The sequence below is a fragment of the Apostichopus japonicus genome, chromosome 5 (assembly GCF_037975245.1).
Source record: "Apostichopus japonicus isolate 1M-3 chromosome 5, ASM3797524v1, whole genome shotgun sequence".
NCBI lineage: Eukaryota > Metazoa > Echinodermata > Holothuroidea > Aspidochirotida > Stichopodidae > Apostichopus > Apostichopus japonicus.
The window spans coordinates 14,925,157-14,943,018 of NC_092565.1; the positions used below are offsets into that span (position 1 = coordinate 14,925,157).

The 17,862-nt window shown below is 36.5% G+C and overlaps 3 protein-coding genes across 8 annotated transcripts in view; 1 reads left to right on the forward strand and 2 right to left on the reverse strand.

Annotated features, from left to right (window-relative positions):
* LOC139967786 (SH3 and PX domain-containing protein 2B-like) overlaps nt 1-5,840 on the reverse strand; it is a 53,883-nt gene extending 48,043 nt beyond the window's left edge. For 4 of the 5 annotated variants that reach the window (XM_071971869.1, XM_071971867.1, XM_071971868.1 and 1 more), the window contains exons 1-2: nt 5,699-5,840; nt 3,302-3,406 (exon numbers count right to left, since the gene is read on the reverse strand). In XM_071971869.1, coding sequence (XP_071827970.1) covers nt 3,302-3,370 — 69 coding nt within the window. In that variant the 5' untranslated portion in view covers nt 3,371-3,406; nt 5,699-5,840. Of the gene's footprint in view, nt 1-3,301; nt 3,407-5,691 lie in introns of all 5 variants that reach the window. The other variant, XM_071971866.1, reaches the window with a different exon arrangement.
* On the forward strand, nt 5,810-10,709 carry LOC139967788 (uncharacterized). Of its 2 annotated transcripts, none has more exons than XM_071971873.1 (4): nt 5,810-5,948; nt 7,186-7,417; nt 8,121-8,265; nt 8,901-10,709. In XM_071971873.1, the coding sequence occupies exons 2-4, from the start codon at nt 7,244-7,246 to the stop codon at nt 9,026-9,028; spliced, it is 447 nt and encodes a 148-aa protein (XP_071827974.1). In that variant the 5' UTR covers nt 5,810-5,948; nt 7,186-7,243; the 3' UTR covers nt 9,029-10,709. The 2 variants fall into 2 exon arrangements, with proteins under 2 accessions (XP_071827974.1, XP_071827972.1); XM_071971871.1 differs by lacking the exon at nt 5,810-5,948 and adding an exon at nt 5,987-6,306.
* On the reverse strand, nt 10,613-17,292 carry LOC139967787 (death domain-containing protein CRADD-like). The gene is made up of 4 exons (XM_071971870.1): nt 17,133-17,292; nt 14,688-14,869; nt 13,057-13,231; nt 10,613-12,071 (listed from the first exon to the last, which is right to left on the reverse strand). Exons 2-4 carry the CDS (start codon nt 14,832-14,834, stop codon nt 11,866-11,868), a joined length of 528 nt encoding a protein of 175 aa, XP_071827971.1. The 5' UTR covers nt 14,835-14,869; nt 17,133-17,292; the 3' UTR covers nt 10,613-11,865.
* Between the last annotated feature and the right edge of the window lie 570 nt (nt 17,293-17,862).

Sequence of the window (17,862 nt, forward strand, 5' to 3'; positions counted from 1 at the left end):
TTATTTTCAGGGAGCAAAGAAAACAGAGTTACTTTAACACACGAAAAGTGTACATGTATGTATAGCACAACAGGTGATCACATTCACCAATCTTTCTAAAAGGTTCATTTCCACAAAACTTATAGATAACCTGAACAGTTTCCAGCCGTATGCAAGTAAGTGTAGTAACTGTGTATATGCAGCAGAGATTTACACGGATCACTTCATAGGCCAACTTTGGGGGATAATTTGGCGGAACTTCTAATCATATAGGAGGTTAGGAACTACAGAACAGAGATACAGGTTAAGGCAGAATATGTTTCGTCATAGATGTATGTCCTCCCCCTCATGGACACAATAGTCTATTAAAGCTTAGCGTGCAAAGGCAAAACAATTCTTGAAATTTGAAATTATTAGTTTAGTTCTGGAAACCTCTCTTTGTTACAAGTCATTGTTCGTGTGCTATGAACCTCAAGGGCAATTCTGTACATTATACTGTACAGTGTAATGATACTGCTTATAGATACTGTAGAGTATATATGCCAAAACAATGACAGCCACACACAGAATAGTCTATCACTGTCCCCAGTACTTATATAATGATTAATCTTCAAAAATGAGTCTATAGCTCTGAACACAAGGTACAGTACTGTATTGCTAATTATAAGTACTTTGTATGAGGTTGAAAAAGGGCAGGTGGGATGGGAGAGATAGTTGTACACCCATATGTAGCAGAGGTCTAATTCCTTCCTGGCTTAATGTCAAAATATCCCAACAGAACCATTTGACCCCTGCTTGACTATGTGAGGTGTGAGAGTATGCCCCTTCCCCCTCCATCCTCCCACCCCAAACCCCGGGCTCCTTCACTGACATGATACTGTATATGACCATTGAACTCCACTAAAGAAAGTTAGATTTTGGTAACGATTATGACAAATCTTCACACTGAGAATGATGTTTTTTGTAATGTATTCTGGACTTGAGATATCACCTGACCTGACCTGACCTGACTCCTGACATAGACTACCTGAACACATGACACGTGAACAGCACAGCGCCCTCTACTTTCTCCTCCTTCCAGAGTCATGTACAGTAGTAGAGGTGGATAGGCAAGTGTGTAGATTGGAGACAGGTAAGAGAGGAGTGAAGTCAGTTCATATTTGTAAGAATATTACCTCCTGAAGAAAGTCAACTGAACTACGGTAAGTATTTTTAAACGCATGCAGTCTCGATGCACTTTCTTGCATAATTTCATACATTGCTCACATACTGGCCTTAAATATCATTATTTAGGTCATCTGATTTTGGTGCCAAATGTACAGTAAGCTTCCAAAAACCGTTTTTCACTTTCAAAAGTTCTCTCTATGAGATTCTAAAGCTCCAAAGTCTGCCTGAACTCATGATGCGAGGTTCATGATTCTAATTAAATGGCACATGATTAGTCAACGAAATATCTCGGTGAAGGTAAATGTATGTATATGTATGTATTTTCCTCCTGCAGGCAGGAACTCGCGAAGAAGCCTCATTGGCTTATCAAAGCCCCAAGCTGACCGAAGTCAGTCTCTTAGATTCATATTTAACGTCCATGATTATGAATTGTCAACAACTCTGTAACTGAAGGACATACATTAATCTTGGAGTGACTCGAACTCTGGACCTTATGATTGAAAGGCACCGGCTGAGTACTTTGTGCTGAGTAATTGCTGAATAATGCTGAGTAATGATGAGTAATGTATGTTTCATGAACTTTTACCACAAGGAACCATTCTTACTTTTGACCCAATAGATAGATGAATTAGTGAAGATTTTGTCAATCTCTGAGACTCAGAAGGGTTCCATTTTCTGAACTAATGCCATACAGAAAAGCTACACAACTTACTATAGCCTAAACTGCTGTAGTGACAATTCAATTGCAGATATAAACAGAATTACGCTCAAGTATTAGAAACCAATAAACCCTTTCGACACATTCGTAAGTATACTTTGATGGTATTGAAATATCCACTTGCATTGTGTTTGTAACTGGTGTGCATAATTTGTGAGAATACTGTGCTCAAACCTTTTAAGTGCCATTACCTAAACCAATCAGGTTTCTATCAACAAATGGTCGCATACACCAAAGCACAACTACAAATTAACTGAATTATGTCCTACCAAACAAAACCATAAAAACAATTTCTTTGTGACTTGTCAACGTTTTGTGTTCCCTATTAAAACCTGGTACAGTCATCTTTCGATTTGGGGAAACTTAAACTAAAATTACCTAGAAATTAGACAGTATCTCTTCCAGTTAGTAAATGATGACACCTGTCTTACAAGGTCACAGTCATGGTTTTAAATTTATAACAAAACATTCCCAGTGATATTGTCGATGGGCTCACGGAGATATTTACAGGAAACCGTTCAATAATACTTTGGGGGAAAAGAATAAACAAGGAGAGCAATGATGCAGTGATTTTAAATGAAAATCGTTTGTCCATATGATGAGAACTACTTAACACTGCATTATGGTAAACATTGTGGAAGGAGGGGAGGGGAGAGTGGGGAGGAGTGGAAGAGGCAAGGGAGAGGATGTGGGAGGATCTGAGGGAGTGAAGAAGGAGAGGAAAAGAAAGATGGAAGGGTAGTGAGGGACGGGAGCGAGAAAAAGGGAAGGGTAGGGTCGGGTAAGGCAGTTAAAAGCCTTGCTCTTGTCCGACTCCCCTAAATGAGATGCGAAAAGCATGATATACATTATTACCAAATAGTATAAAACATGCAAGTTTATGTAAGGATTCAAAACATTTAAATCAGCAACCTAAAAACATATAATTTATGCAACGCAGGAAGGAGAATATAGGATAACAATAAAAACTTGGAGTAAAGAACCATGTCTGTTCTCTTAAAAGATTTCACCATTCTGGATGAGGCAATAGGTTACAAAACATATCTCTGAGAAATGTAAAGTCTGGCCACTGCAAAATATGCTTTTCCCTATCACAACACCTGATCTCCCCCTCCCCCTCCCCCTCCCCACAATACTCCACCCCTCTCCAATGCCAATGTAAAAGGCTGGTGATGACACAGATACAGCATAATATTTCCTTCCTTTATTTATTTTTTTTCTCAGGAACTTCCAGCTTTGAAGAAGTTTCATTCACTTCATTTTGTTCACTTCCTGACTCTTTAAAAATGGAATGTTCACTAATAATAATATTATAACTGTTTCCAGCTGGGCAAAAAGAAGTTAATTTATCCTGCAATTAAACATTGCGGTCATGGGATTGCCTTGAAAATTAATAAATCCCAATCAAACTAACTTTCAAATATATGCAATACTCACATAATGTTTGCTTGGTAACCTTCTCTTCTCAATATCTCTCACCCGAGCATCTAAGATATGCCGAGCCATATCAACTTGACTTCAATGCATGTGGAAGTAGAAGGTCTGAAATATTAAGACAACAGAACTTCAGCTATTAAATCAATTCAGTTGCAGCACATATTTGCCACCTATTCAGTTTATGAAGTATATGATTAAATGCTCAACAATCAATCCTTTAAGAATTAACATGATCTGAGAGTAAATGAGGAAAACTGTTTGTGTTGCCTATAAAAGCTATTATCTCCCTCCTTGATGTTTTCCATTTTTGTTTTACAGTTAGCTGACAAACTACATTACAAAGGTCAACTACATAATTGCATGTTAATTGATGTACAGTAAATAAAAATAAAAAAAACTTGAGGATCATGACAGTATGATTACCAAGTAAAGGTCGTCCCTTATTGAATATGAACTCACGGCAAATTGACAAAATGTCATTGTTTATTCCCTAGAAGGAGGAAACAAATATATCAAGCAAATAGGATGCTAAATCACAAAGCACGCTTGGAGGCCACAAACCACCTAAATTTGTTCAAACATACAACAAAGTGATATCTAAGCCACAAATGGTGCATGGGGATAATTTTGCAAGTCATATTAAAGTACATTATCCAACAAATTTGTCTATAGATGACAACAAATCCAATGAGCTTGTTTGTTTTACGTTTATCATGCCATCAGAAATGAGGCCCGGATCTGTAATGAAGCTGTGTCAGCTGGTTGAGGACCGGGTACGTTCCAAATTAATTCAATGCTCACTTCTTTGCAGGTTAAACGTTGAATTATTTATTTTCTTCTTTGTCAAATTTTAGGCAAATACAAAAGTTTTCGATGCATGTATTTTAAGATGGACTTTGGAAATGGTAAAACAAAATATATTGTATGACACAGGATAGAAGGTATCACCAGTTGGCAATATAGGAATGCCAATGCTGTAAGTTAACTTAGAGAAAAAGCAGTAACTTTGAAATGAGTTGAGATCTCGAATATATGTGTGTATACATGTCCTATTGGAACAAATGACAAAAGTTGTCCGTAAGCTTTTTCAATATCACTTCCCTTCCGTTAATTGGTTCACGGTCAAGTTTATTAAAAATCCAGTATAAATACATGAAAGTACATATTTATAAATAGGATATGAAAAGTAGTTAAGAGTTATAAAGCTCAAAATTATATGTACAAATAATAAATTCAAAGTTAATAAATGAATTTAAGTACCATCTCTCTGTTCTAATGATAGTCCTTGCAATTGTGAAGCATACACAGGTTTTTGTTTTAAAAGTATGTTAAACATGTATCAAAAATAATATGTGTACAATTTTTTAGTTTTATAATATGATATGAAACAAAATAGATCTAGAAGAATCTTCCTGGATTATGCTCTTCTTTACATTGATTACAAGCAATGGTGGAGCTGCATATTATAACCATGTTACTGGACAATGATAACCAAAGTGATTTTTAGCATGAAAGATCTGTTGTATTGGCTCCAAGTTTAGCATGCTTTAGCTAGAAAAGTTTTTTGATTACGTAATTGACCTCAAAATTTACAATTAGCCTGCATAGCTTCTTAACACCATTAGGCTCTTTGTGTTAGCACTGTGTGGAAATATGTTCATGCCTACAGTGTAGTTCATCATACAGCATTCACACAAATACCCTCATACAAGAAAAAATATGTGGCAGGCGTTGGTTAAAAGAGGTCATTTTAGGACCAAGGCAGGTCAATTACATTATCACAAGAAACTTTATAGCGTGCTATAGTTGGGGTCTATACAGCAGACCTTTAAATTCAGTATACTTTTGATGTCAGGTTTATTTTGCCTTATTCTACTGTAAATATGAAATTCCCAAGAGTTCTGTAAAGTATTCTTCACCAGTATTAGTTTCAACAACATAGGGCGGCACTAGTGAAAAGGAAAATTAGATTTACTGGGGGGGGGGGGGGGCGAACACAAGCAAACATTGTTGTTGGGAAAATAGGCTTGGCTAACTTTTGTAATGTTCTGGAAACATTGGCCATACAATCTACAGAATGCCTATGTCAGCCACGGAGCTCATCTACTTTTCCTGCTACAGTGTCTTAATTACTTATTAATTATCTTAGCTTAGCCCACCTACTTAATTAGGCCTGTATATTACCAAAGATAGCATAGGAAGTACGATCTTTCGTCAAATTGTATCTAGGCTAGGCCTAGATTGTAATCTTTGGGTGCCTGTCACGTTAGTACTGTAAGTGGTGCCTGGCACTTAAATAACACTGATTACTGAATACTAAGCACTAAAAAAGATTCCTCTTCTACGACAATCTGAACTTGGCCTGTTCGGCGGATTGCTTTTGACCTTACCACTTACAAGAAATGAAGGATGACTAAGTTTCAGAAGGCTAACTTTGGTACACGGCACCAGTTGAACGAGAGGTATAATGCTAGGCCCTGGTCTGGTTTCTCTGTTGGCAGTGCCCTCCTCTTCTTTGGCCAAGTTGTTTGATCTTTCTGTTATTGTTGGTTAAATGTACCGAAACGATAGCAGAATGTCAAACCACTGTTGTTGTTTACGATTATGAAGTCAGATCTGATTAACAGAAGGCTGTCGCATAACACATGTACGTGTATGACGGAATGCGGAAGTTAGTTCAACAGAGGGAAGCAATTTCTTTTAGTCGTGTGCGACCTGACTAAATTCGCTGTATTTGAATATTATTATATCCAAAGAAATTTCGCTGTATTTGTATATTTATTATATCGATAGAAATTTTCGCTGTATTTGTATATTATTATATCCATAGAAATTGTCTATGATTATATCCTAAAACCAGAAGAAAGGGTTATTCACTCGAAGTCAAATCGTACTTTCACTGCATGAAGAAGGGGACAGCATCAACGATAACGAAACCAAACATTTCTAAAGCTTTATGGGAGCTTAATAAAGTGTAACGACAACTGCATATTTCCATAAAACGAGTACGACTTCCAACTTTTGTGTTGTATCATACAATTACAAGATTTAAAAGAAACTTGTGAATGATTGTTTGTGTATCTAACGTATTCTTCGTCCTGTAATAACCAAAAATACTGTGCTATAGAGATACTAGGCCTACGTCTAGACTGTGTTTGGTAATGTAGTGTTAACGCCTAACGGCAGCTTAAGTGTAGTCGAGACTAAACCTAACTTTCCTGATCATACTCACATAATTGTCACATTTGCAGACTGTTCACACCACTGTACCACTTATTGTGTTGCAGGTTGGAGCAATGTCACTCAGGCTATGGTTATAATACATAGATCATTCAAGTAAAGGGTTGTAACAAACTTACGCATTTCATTCAAGTTTCATGTTATCAAATATTGCCAATAATACACTAGGGGCCCTAGGCCTACAGTAGGTCGCCAATACTTTCACAAACTGTGCAATATGCATGTACCAATTACCTTTTCTGTCCAAATCTCAGAAACGAATAAGCAAATGTTTCTGGGCACTAAGTGATTCTTTCAACCGATCAAAGAAATATGTACCAATGGCATTGAATCATAGTAAGTTATTAGACACTTTTTGTCATCTGTGAAGTATAGATTGCTATGTGCAGTGGAGGCTGCTGTGCATATGAAACTGGTGTGAATGTATAGTACTTGTAGGTCCCCCTGTTCTACATATTTCAAACAAGTATTACATAACATTTCTTATTTCAATCAAAACAATACAAAGGAGTAAAATTTAACAATAGTGTGAGAACATCATGTTGGCAGAAAAACAGTATGAAAAAGATATGAAATCAAATTAGTGGGATCATTTTACAACATCATCTGTAGACTGGCTTACAATCATTTCCTCTTTTTTTCAGACCTACCACAAGGTGAAAAGGCTTAATCATTCCTAGGTTACTGTACATCGTTCTGAATATGGCAGAAACGACACCTGACGGAACTCGCTTCCAAACCATTCTAAAGTATAGGAGGACAGTCTTGGCAAATAATATATCGATGGAGCTTAGTTCATTGCTGATTGAAAACGGAATTATTGAACCAGCTGATCAAGAAAAGTTGAATCAAGTAAAGGAACATGCTGGCCTAATGGTAATGTATTAAATATTTGGTCACAAAGCCCTGAATGTTAATTGCACTATATTCGGGCAATTTCTTTCCAAATTTCATGACAGACCTATAGTTGACACTTTTAACAATAAATAATCTACTCCATCTGGGGCAGCCACAGCAAGCTAAGTACCGTCCACATTGTTCCTCAGCCTGTGCTCTCATTGATTTTAGAAATTGAATTAGCTGTGTAATCCCTTTGTTAATATTGTTTACTTTTGACTACAGTGAAATATCTGGTAAGAATACCTGCACTAAAATTGGATGTTGCTTCATTTAATGTTGTCCCTAACTGCAAAGAAAGTTCCTTTAGCTCATCTCAAATTTATCAAAGTCAGATACCTCCTAAACCTATATACTCAGCAAATTTACTTCATTTACTTATTGCAGGCTATCAATCATGTGATTTCATCATTTACTTAATGTTGTCTGAATATCCCATAAATGGTTGATCAGAGTGAAAATAAGGTGTTTCTGCCAGTTAATTTTTTTTTGCTGTACATAATGACTTTTCTTTTTTGTAGTTTGTCGATCTGCTTTTTGTAAAAAGTTATGTCCTAATTTTCTGAATTATACACCAATGATCACTAAAATATATTTTACAAATGATTAAATGTATAAATTGTATCGTAAAGCAAACTAGATAAAGAAAATAAATGATGTTGTTATCTATTTTGATATTTAGGCAAGCCAAAAAGAATTTGCAGACATTCTAATTCAGAAAAGTGATTGGATGGAAGAAGAGATCAGAGACTTTCAAACATGCCTTGAAAAACTTAACCTTAAAGTTTTAATTAGCAAGATCTTTCGGGAGGAAATATCTGAAGATGGTAAGATGTTAAACATGCCTCTTGTCCACACTTCCAACAACAATCCAAGTAGTATCATGAATTCAGATCATATTATACATGTCAGGTCAAAGGTCATTTTAGAACTATTGTCAATACAAGCAGCTAGTGAACCAAATGTGATATTGCTGTTATAATCACTGTAACCAAGTCTAATGACATTCCACATTCAGCTGTCTGTAGAGAAAATAAGGGCAGGGAGGGGGCAGTCGGTCCCCTCTTAATAACAAAAAGGCAAAATTTAACTCACCTCCCACCCCAACCCCTCCACAGAGGCAAACACCTTGCTCCTTTTACCATTAATTTTCTAGTGTTAACTATTACAAATGTTAAGATATTTTACATAATTGTTAAGATAATCCTTGTCGAAGGTGTCAATACCATGGTGTGTATGGGTCCCATTAGGGATGCTAGCCAGCAGTCAAGCCGCTGGACCCAGCCCTTTGTACCAAATCAATGATGCCTGAGCACTATATTATTACTTAAAGAGTTTGGGAATCCCACACTTTTCCTACTCTGTGGTATTAAGTCCTAGGATAACGACAAACATGTTATCGGTCATTGCAATGATAATTAATTCTCTCAAGTAAACCTTTCTGATTTCATTTCCATTTCAGAAAAACTAAGAAAAGAGGGCAGTAGTTCAAATGAAAGGGAAGGTAACAGTGACATTCATATCACGGTAGAAGGAGATGGTAACCAAGTCACCAGTAACAACGTAATTCACATTAATCATTGTAGCTGATCCAGAAAATATCAGCAGCGTATAACTGATGGCCGATGAAAGTCCTGAAGGTATCACTTGGAAAGTGTGTGCTGTCCTGTGATGTAATGATCAAACCATAAAGTTTGTTAAATAACGATAAACACAACTTTGTCATTGTTACATTAAATCATAGCTCCTTCCAATGGACTGATATGACTGTTGCAGCTGGAAAATGTAAATATTATCGCCACAAGATTGAGATCATCGTAGACAGATGCTAACGTCTTCGTTTACTAAGCCTATTCTATGGTAAACTCTTAAAAGTATTTACAAGTACTTGTTTGAGTTTTAATTTGGAAATGAGGACATTTCCTGTCATGGGTAAATCCTGTGTGAAGTGTATTCTAGTTTGTGTTGACGTAGTTTACTTGTTGTTATTATGACGTCACACATGGCTTGAGTTTTGGCGGTTTGCCCTGTGGTGTGGCGGGCTATGTATCACGCGCTATTAGGAGCGTGTACAGATGTTTTGTTTTGAATGATTCGGGTTGTGAGGCTGGAAGACAGCCAAACCAGGTTCAAACCGGTTGAGTGCTCATTTGCATATGCTCATCTGCATATTGGGTTGGCACTCACCAATCAAGAGTTGGGTGAGAGGTCAGCCTACAAGTTTGGACCAATCAGAACCAAGGGCAGAGCTTGTGCCCTGTGCTTGGCGTCGTAAGTTGTTATTGTAGAATTGAGGATTAAGTTTGTCACTGTCACTGTAGTCCCAACACTGTATTCTCCGCTTGGAATAGCAGTTCTCTGCTGTAGGTGTTACCTGCCTGGTAAACTGAAATAATTCAATTAATTTCATGCAAATAGTAGATCAGAGAAAAGAAATTCAATTTTTTTTTACCTTTTTATTTGTAATCCTGTTGTTGAATTTATTAAGCCATATTGAAATAAATATTTGCTTTAAATACCAATTTCAATGTATCCATAAAATTTCATAAAATAAAGTTTTAGCTCAATTCAATGAAGTTTATGCTATTTTATATTATAATTATTGTATCATAATAGATGTCGCATTGAAAAATAAACAGCAAATTTGACTGTTTCCATCCTCCACACATATAGTATGGTTCTCCTTTCTTCTGCCTACTGGTATTGTTATAGCAGCCCTTTTTCAGTTTCGATTGTAAATCCATACAGTGCTTTTGTCACTTTTAACACACCTATGCAACTGATCAGAGAGAGAGAGACAAAAATTGGGGATGCTATTTCTTAGCATGATGCTTCTCTTAGGTAAGCCCACCTGTATCTTTAAAATCAGTGTCAATTAAATAAATAAAACTGACTTAATAACTTTCAAGCTCATAATTTAAAAGATACATTGCTCAACTTTCCACGAAATTCCCTCAACAAAACTAGGCAATATTCTACGCACCCTGTTTTGTAGTTAGGTGAGCGATGCCACAAATTTTTACTGAGCCTCCACAGTTAACAACAGTTATCGACCAAACTCTTTAGAGCAAACCATGCTAGGCTGGTTTAACCTACTGTTTGATTACATCTATGAAACATGTTGAAATGTTTCAGTCATGTTGCTGTGTTTCAGACATGTTGATATGTTCAGACATGTCAAATCCATTGTGACATTAGACGCTGTTGATGGCATCGTTATCTGGTGGAACCACACAGTTTGGTTAAAGTAAAGATAAGTATGTATAAAAATTATAAATAATTGTCTCAGTTATTGGTTGGTTCAATGTATGCACCATGAAGGATGAAATACAACAAAAACTTCAAAGGTTTGTCGATAGCCCCCCCCCCCCCCTTCCCAGAAAAAAGTAACATGACAATGTTTTAGGGACACAAAATTGGATGTATTTAAATAGCAAAGTAGTTCACAATATTTTCTGTAAATCACTTGTGGTAGCCTTGAGGCTTTTACCATTATTTGGATTTTAAATGGCTAGGTAAGAATGAAACAAAGTTAGAACCCAATGCAATAGCTTCTGTTCAAGTGAACTTCTTTGATCTATAAGTTATGATTTACTGACTATTACACATTCTCATTGGTAAGAGCAGTTTTAAAAGAACAGAAAATGCTTAGAAAAGGTATAAAATGTGAAAGTGATAATTGGTCCACTATGAAAAGCTGGAATCATTATTTGAATCCAAATCTTATCTTTGGATCAAAACATATGAACAGAATAGATGAAAAAATATATTTAAAAGCTAAAGAAGCTGCCAGTTGTGAAAAATCTAAGACCTACTGTAATCATAAGCCTAACAGTACCTATACCTACCTGGCAACCCCCCCCCCTCCCCTCATTGTATTTCTTGGCAACTTTCTAGGATATTTTCTAACGTTCTGTATCCAGGTTTCTATTCGAACATGTAAATCTGTATAAGATATTGAATGTGAGATTAAAAGTTCCCATCCTGAGGCGAGACATAATATTGCAAATCGCATATTAAAACCATGAGAGTAGGCAGGTATACTTCTAGATTATTAAGTAGCCTTCTTGACTTAATTAACATTTTACAATATTGTTCCCACCGTCCCCATTCCCAATCTTCCTGTGTCCTGCACAGAGACATACATGTATCTTGATAGCATTCCACAATGTCTGTTAATAAATTGCAAGGGTCAGAACCTCCTCGAGTGGATTTTGTAAGGCTTTTAGTAGAAATTTCAGCTATAACTGAGGGACAACAATGATGACCATTTAATAATGTTCACATACTGGTCTGTATTCCACTGCATATCACAAGGCACCAGAACAAGGTCATCACTTTTAAACAAACCAAAAGTTGACCTTTGGCTTTCATAACCATGTATCACACATTGTGATAAAGTGGATCTACATTCATGAGTTTTTACTTCACTTTGATGACCCTCTTGATGTGTTGTTGTAAGTTATTGTGTTGCCCGACATTACAACATTATTGTTTCCTTTCACACCAATGAACAATTTCTTTTTTTGCTTGAATTCATGCTCTTCACCTTCCACGGGCTTTTTTCTCTTTTGTGAGGTGGTAGTGGTTGTTATAATCACATTACCATCGTCAGCAGAATCGCTATCCTCATCTAAAATAATTACGAGAGAGTAAAACAAGAAAGAAATGGTCGAGTAATTTACAATATCCAAACTATCTACACTGGACTGAAAGATTCAAATGGAAAAGGTCATAATGATGTGCTATAATGGTTAACCCACTCGGTCAAAATAAGTGAGATGGTGCAAAAAAAATCAGATATTCAGTTCTAAATTTACCTGAATAAAGCAACTTTTAACTTTAAAATGATACCAAGATCTACAATCAACTATGTTGGATGTAATTAAGTCTTGTTATCATTAAGAACATCGTTGGATATAATTTGGCTTTTTGGAAAATGTTTTGAGGAAAACTGTTTAAAGTTCACTGTCGTTGGGCAATGTTTTCAAACATCGATTATTCTCTGATGTTTCTATGATAAGCACAACATATCACATCAAACAATACATTTTAAAATAACATCTTACATCTCCGATGATCAAACACAACAAATATTGTGCACATCATCTAACATCAATCAGCACATGTTGAATACAACATCTCGCATCAAACAGAACATGTGATACAACATCTCACATCAAACACGACACTGAACACATCATCTAACATTGATCAGCACAAATTGAGCATCTCACATCGAGCATGTTGTGCACCTTTCACATCAATCAGCACATGTCGAATACAACATCTCGCATCAAACAGAACATGTGATACAACATCTCGCATCAAACAGAACATGTGATACAACATCTCACATCAAACACGACACTGAACACAACATCTAACATTGATCAGCACAAATTGAGCATCTCACATCAAGCATGTTGTGCACATTTCACATCCATCAGCACATGTAATATGTTGAATACAATATCTTGCATCAAATAACACGTGAACAGTGACAAAAAAACGGAATTTTTTTATTGAAATTGAATGAGTAAAATACAAAATCAACCAGACATATGCAGTCACCTCATTCCAAACCATGCAAATCAACATTTTCAAATGAAGCGTACCCTCCATTTCCTTCATTTCCTTCCGGAGCCTAGCGGGCATTTTACTCATATCAGTGTTGTCGAGTTTCTTCGTCAGATCCTCTCGTTTGATTTCCGATTTAATCGCATCTTTGAAAACCTGGAAGGCGCGACTTCCCTTTGACTCCAACATATTGAGTAAAGCTTCAGTTTTGTCCTGTAAAGAAAGAGAAGACATATTTTGTTTATGAGTACTTACATAAATAAGGATGTAAAGTTGTAAACTTTGACGGAAAATACTAGCATACTGTCATTTACTCCAGGCCGTTTCTCTTTGCTGTGTTTGTAGTCTGCTTTCGTCAAAGAAAACTACTCCATATGGTACACCTCAAGCACAAACAGCAGTACAGCTGGATGCAGCCACAAAACAGGCTCACACAACTATACTTACCTGAGTTACCTCGCAAGTCCCCATTTATACACCTCAGGGGTGAAGAAAGGCAATGGCGATTAAAGTGCCTTCCCCACCGATCTGGCCCGGCTTCCTACCTGCATACCATAGATCAACAAGTCTACTGCCTTAAACCACTTGACCACAAAGCTCTTTTACCCAGTCCTTACTCATATTTAAGCATAGTTACCTGTACTCGTTATCACCATCACTGACCTGTACTGGTTGTACTCGCAGCAATTTAAACAGCTGGCACTCATTGTTACAGCCTTGTACTTGTAGGTTTGACTCAATACCAAGAGCAATTCTACTTGTACTCACATTCATGCTGTTGTATTGATACCACAAGTCTGCTTCTTTGAACTATTTTAACATGACTATGAGACTTGCCTTCCCAACAGATTAACTCAACGAACTATTAGTGAGCTTTGAAATATAGACTCTTGAATCGAATAGTACTTTCACTATTTGTCTATTCTGTCCAGATTATAATATGCAAAGAAGGTTAGGCTCTACGTACATCTGCTATGAGGAGATCGAGGGTTCACAGTCAACGGATTCATCAAGTAGAGGTTGATTGCTTGCAGATCAGTTGTATGACAACATTACAATGGCTAGTTTCATAAATTCTTCTCCCTCCATAAATATTGATTTCAATCTGGGCCATACAGCACCTACAAGCTGAACCACTGAATCACCCATTGTGAGTTTGACTGAAGAGGTAATCTTAGGGTTGATGTTTGGTGATTGCTTAGTCAAAGGAACTTTTTGATTTGAGTATGATTTTATGTTATGCCATTTAATTCTTAACTCCCACAACAGTATAGGCTTTACCTGAAAAGTTTCTTCATTTCACTTACTAAATGAAATTGTCAAAAGTTTGTTGAAGACAGGTGAGCAATACTACTCTGAAAAAGTGTTTGTGAGGAGGAATGTTGAGAACCCAATAGAATATTTTATTGCTCACTGATTATTCTACAATGGGTATAAAAACCTTTGAAGATTTATCAGTTTCATCCATTCCATTTCAAGTAATGTAAGGTCTAGTCAATTTTACAGAACAATTAGGAAAAATCAGAAAACCAAAGATGCCTTTCCCATAACCTCAAAACTAAATTTAGAAGTCTAAACATCAACCTGCAGACTGTCCTTAAAAGGCAACTCTGAACATTTTGCTTCACTGCTATGCCTTATGTTCACACATTGTAAAAAATGAAGTTACCTTTGACGTCTCTTTGCTTCCAATACGCTCGGCGTCTTCTGGGGTTAAAACCCCTTCTTGTATAAGATATGGACAAATCTCCCCTGTATCTATGTCCAGCAGGGCGACACGGTTATTCCGCAATCTCCACTTATCTCTGGGATCCATCACTTTCAACTTTGCTGTCAATTAATCTATGCAATCTGAAATTTGAAATAATGAAAACCTTTGACTGCATTGATAATTGGCTTGTTGTAAAGAAAGGCTTCAGAATTTCTTGATAGAAATAAAATGTGTAACATTGGGGAAAAATGGTGATAAAGATAAGAAATCATCTGATGACTTAATCTCTGAGAAAATATTCCCAAAATTAAATGATGCTTCTCAGGGCTACAAAAATCCTACGTGCTGTGTGCCCAGGGCTCTTCGTTACCGTATTCGGGCTACCTAACATCATGACCAAAACATTCAAATTGTCAAATCCCCTCTGTGTGTGGTAAAGTAATTACCCCCACTGACACCTGTATTGTGCTTGCAAACATTCTTGGCAAGAATCCAGGAAACTTTTTACACTATCAAAATTGGTAAACATTTTACATTCATCCCATGGAACAAAACAACATGTTCACCACAACGTAAGAATTACCTTGTGACTTTGAAAAAAACCAGATAAAAACCATATAGCCTATTACTAACGAGAGCAGTGCTTCTGGGGCTCCAATGAGAATAAAACTTACAACACATGGAAAACGCCTACTACATTACTCCCAAAATTGCATATCAAATTAAAGAACTGCAAAGCGTATCATGGATGCAGTTTTGATTCCTTAAAACCATCAATGGATGATAAAACAATATTGTAATTTGAGAATAAAATTTGTGTTTTACCATTTTTTACAGGTTTGGTTACAAAATATATCTTTCAAAAACCAAAGCGCATTCCATTTTGACTAGCTCAGTTGTCAATACAGCTGGCTTATGATAGGATAGAAGTTTTTATGTTACTGAGAAAAATTGCAGAAGATGTTTTTGTTTTGGTTCTGGTAAGCACAAGGGATAATTTATCTTCATAGTTAGGACAAATTTATGACTTTTGAACATTATTCATCACACGATGTCATTTTTTAACAGTTCTGCAAAGTAGTCTGTGACTCAAGTTGATTACAAGACTTGCAGCCAAAGTGTTGAAATGTAGTTGGTTGAACAGCGTAACCAATTGATCATACAACAGAAGTATGGGGAGGGATTAGGTTAGTATTTTTCCAACTAAATTGCAAGCAAACTGTTTCTTGCATATCAATTGTGTGGGGAATATCATCATCCATTTCTAAAATTATGAATCCTACTGCAAACTTATGCAATGACTTATCACCATTATCATAACATGAAATGTCAGAAATACTTCTTGGTGTAAATGTGACAAAGAGGCCCTAACATTATGTAATGCTGGGTACAAATGATTTCAGCAATATATTAAGGCCATCTGGAAGCATATTTTGATTGTGAATTTTGTTCTAGCCTATATATGGGTATGGCATTTATTTTGGGTTATATTACTTTGTGGTAGGTAAATAAAGTGATGTCCGTTCGATATTGATCATAGTCTGATCGTTAATCAAGGGTATTGTTCACAGCAGTAAGGTGTTAATCTAGTTCTACATAGTGTTAATCTATTGTTAATTATACAAACAAAGGGGAACGGTCTCCATAAAAACCTATCAAACATAACCCCTAAAACACTGATCCATCCTACCGACTGTAACCACGACTTCAAGTTTCCTTAATATTCGGTTCATATCCTGTAACGTTAACAATTCCCAAACGTTTCCTTATCAAATTGACCAAACCCATAGAATTATCCCGCCTGTTATATTGAAGTATAATATTTAATCATTGTTGGTCGAAATAAACAGCAAGGTTGGGCGAAATGACCATGCTAGTTGGGCGAAATGACCAACAAGGTTGGGCGAAATGGTAAGGTTGGTCGAAATGGCAGTTGAAAAATGGTTGTTGGGCGAAGTGACCAGCTTCCGGTGCAATTATGTTTACATATTTTTTCTCAAAATGTAATGACTATGAGTAGTTTAACTCTAGTCTAAGTACTGCAACAAAGTTGAATTGCTTCTTTCCATCTGTTTAGGTTGAACTGAAAAGATGGGGATTAGTTGTAAGCACGGTTGCCTACACTACTGTGACCTAAACTAACTAGTTTACAATAAGGTCATTAGGCAAGCCATAAAGCTAGGCCTTTTAACAGCTCTAACGTTAGTATAGCTAGCCTAACAATTTTGTCAGATGGCCTAGGCCTATGCCCACTGTAACTTTGTAAGTTGTAACTTAGTCAGCCCTAACGTTAGGCTACTGTATACTTTTATGGGCAGTAAACGTTTGGACAGTGTTAGATCATACTTTGTGGAGAATGAACAGTTTCTTAATAATCACAAGTCTCTACTGATTGTAACTTACCAATGTTAGATAGCAGTTGTATTTAATTGGTAGCAATCTAAAAATGGGGATTATGGGGTTTGGTAGCAATCTAAAAATGGGGGTGATACTGATATTATGCTCAACCAGAATCTTCACTTGGTAAAGCAAACTACGATAGGGAGATCCCCTTCGTGAATCGCGCCACTCATTAGTTTTATCGAACGCCATTGGAAACTTCCGGGATATATCCTACAAATGATTGTTAGGTATACACTACTGTCATAACATGTTCTTTTCAAAGAGAGACTTTTTCTGCGTTCAATGGCAGTTTCCATCAACTTTCTTTGAGAAAACATGAGTTATTACGATCGTTTATGTGATCGAATAATGGCTAAATTTACGTCTGTGATAAGCAGGCAATAGGGGGCATCTATCAAACCCATATTATTACTATCAGTATCAGTGTGGAAGGTGCTCCCCCTATCCCACTTTGAAAGTTATGGTGTTGCAACTGTTTACTGCTTTGCAAGTCAGTTCGCCCCACTGGTCATGCATGTGGTACACAGAATTAGCAATCCGGATCGGTCAAAGGAAAACAAACAGATTTTGCCACTTACTTGAACGTCACAATATGTCATTTGCATCACAATATGTTTCAATGTATTTCTTCTGTTACTCAGGAACTCACTTTCACAATAGAGAAACAAGTTGAGTATCTGAAATGACACATGTGCGACACCATATATGCTAATTTGAAGTGAGTGCCTTT

Bases quoted from the DNA above. Each gene is read 5' to 3' on its own strand.
- LOC139967787 (XM_071971870.1), bottom strand. From the start codon at position 14,834: ATGGATCCCAGAGATAAGTGGAGATTGCGGAATAACCGTGTCGCCCTG. The intron at 13,232-14,687 runs GTAACTTCATTT...CTTTCTTTACAG, and splicing joins GAAGCAAAGAGACGTCAAAG to GACAAAACTGAAGCTTTACT. The intron at 12,072-13,056 runs GTACGCTTCATT...TAATTATTTTAG, and splicing joins GGAAATGAAGGAAATGGAGG to ATGAGGATAGCGATTCTGCT.
- LOC139967788 (XM_071971873.1), top strand. From the start codon at position 7,244: ATGGCAGAAACGACACCTGACGGAACTCGCTTCCAAACCATTCTAAAG. The intron at 7,418-8,120 runs GTAATGTATTAA...TTTGATATTTAG, and splicing joins AGGAACATGCTGGCCTAATG to GCAAGCCAAAAAGAATTTGC. The intron at 8,266-8,900 runs GTAAGATGTTAA...TTTCCATTTCAG, and splicing joins GGAGGAAATATCTGAAGATG to AAAAACTAAGAAAAGAGGGC.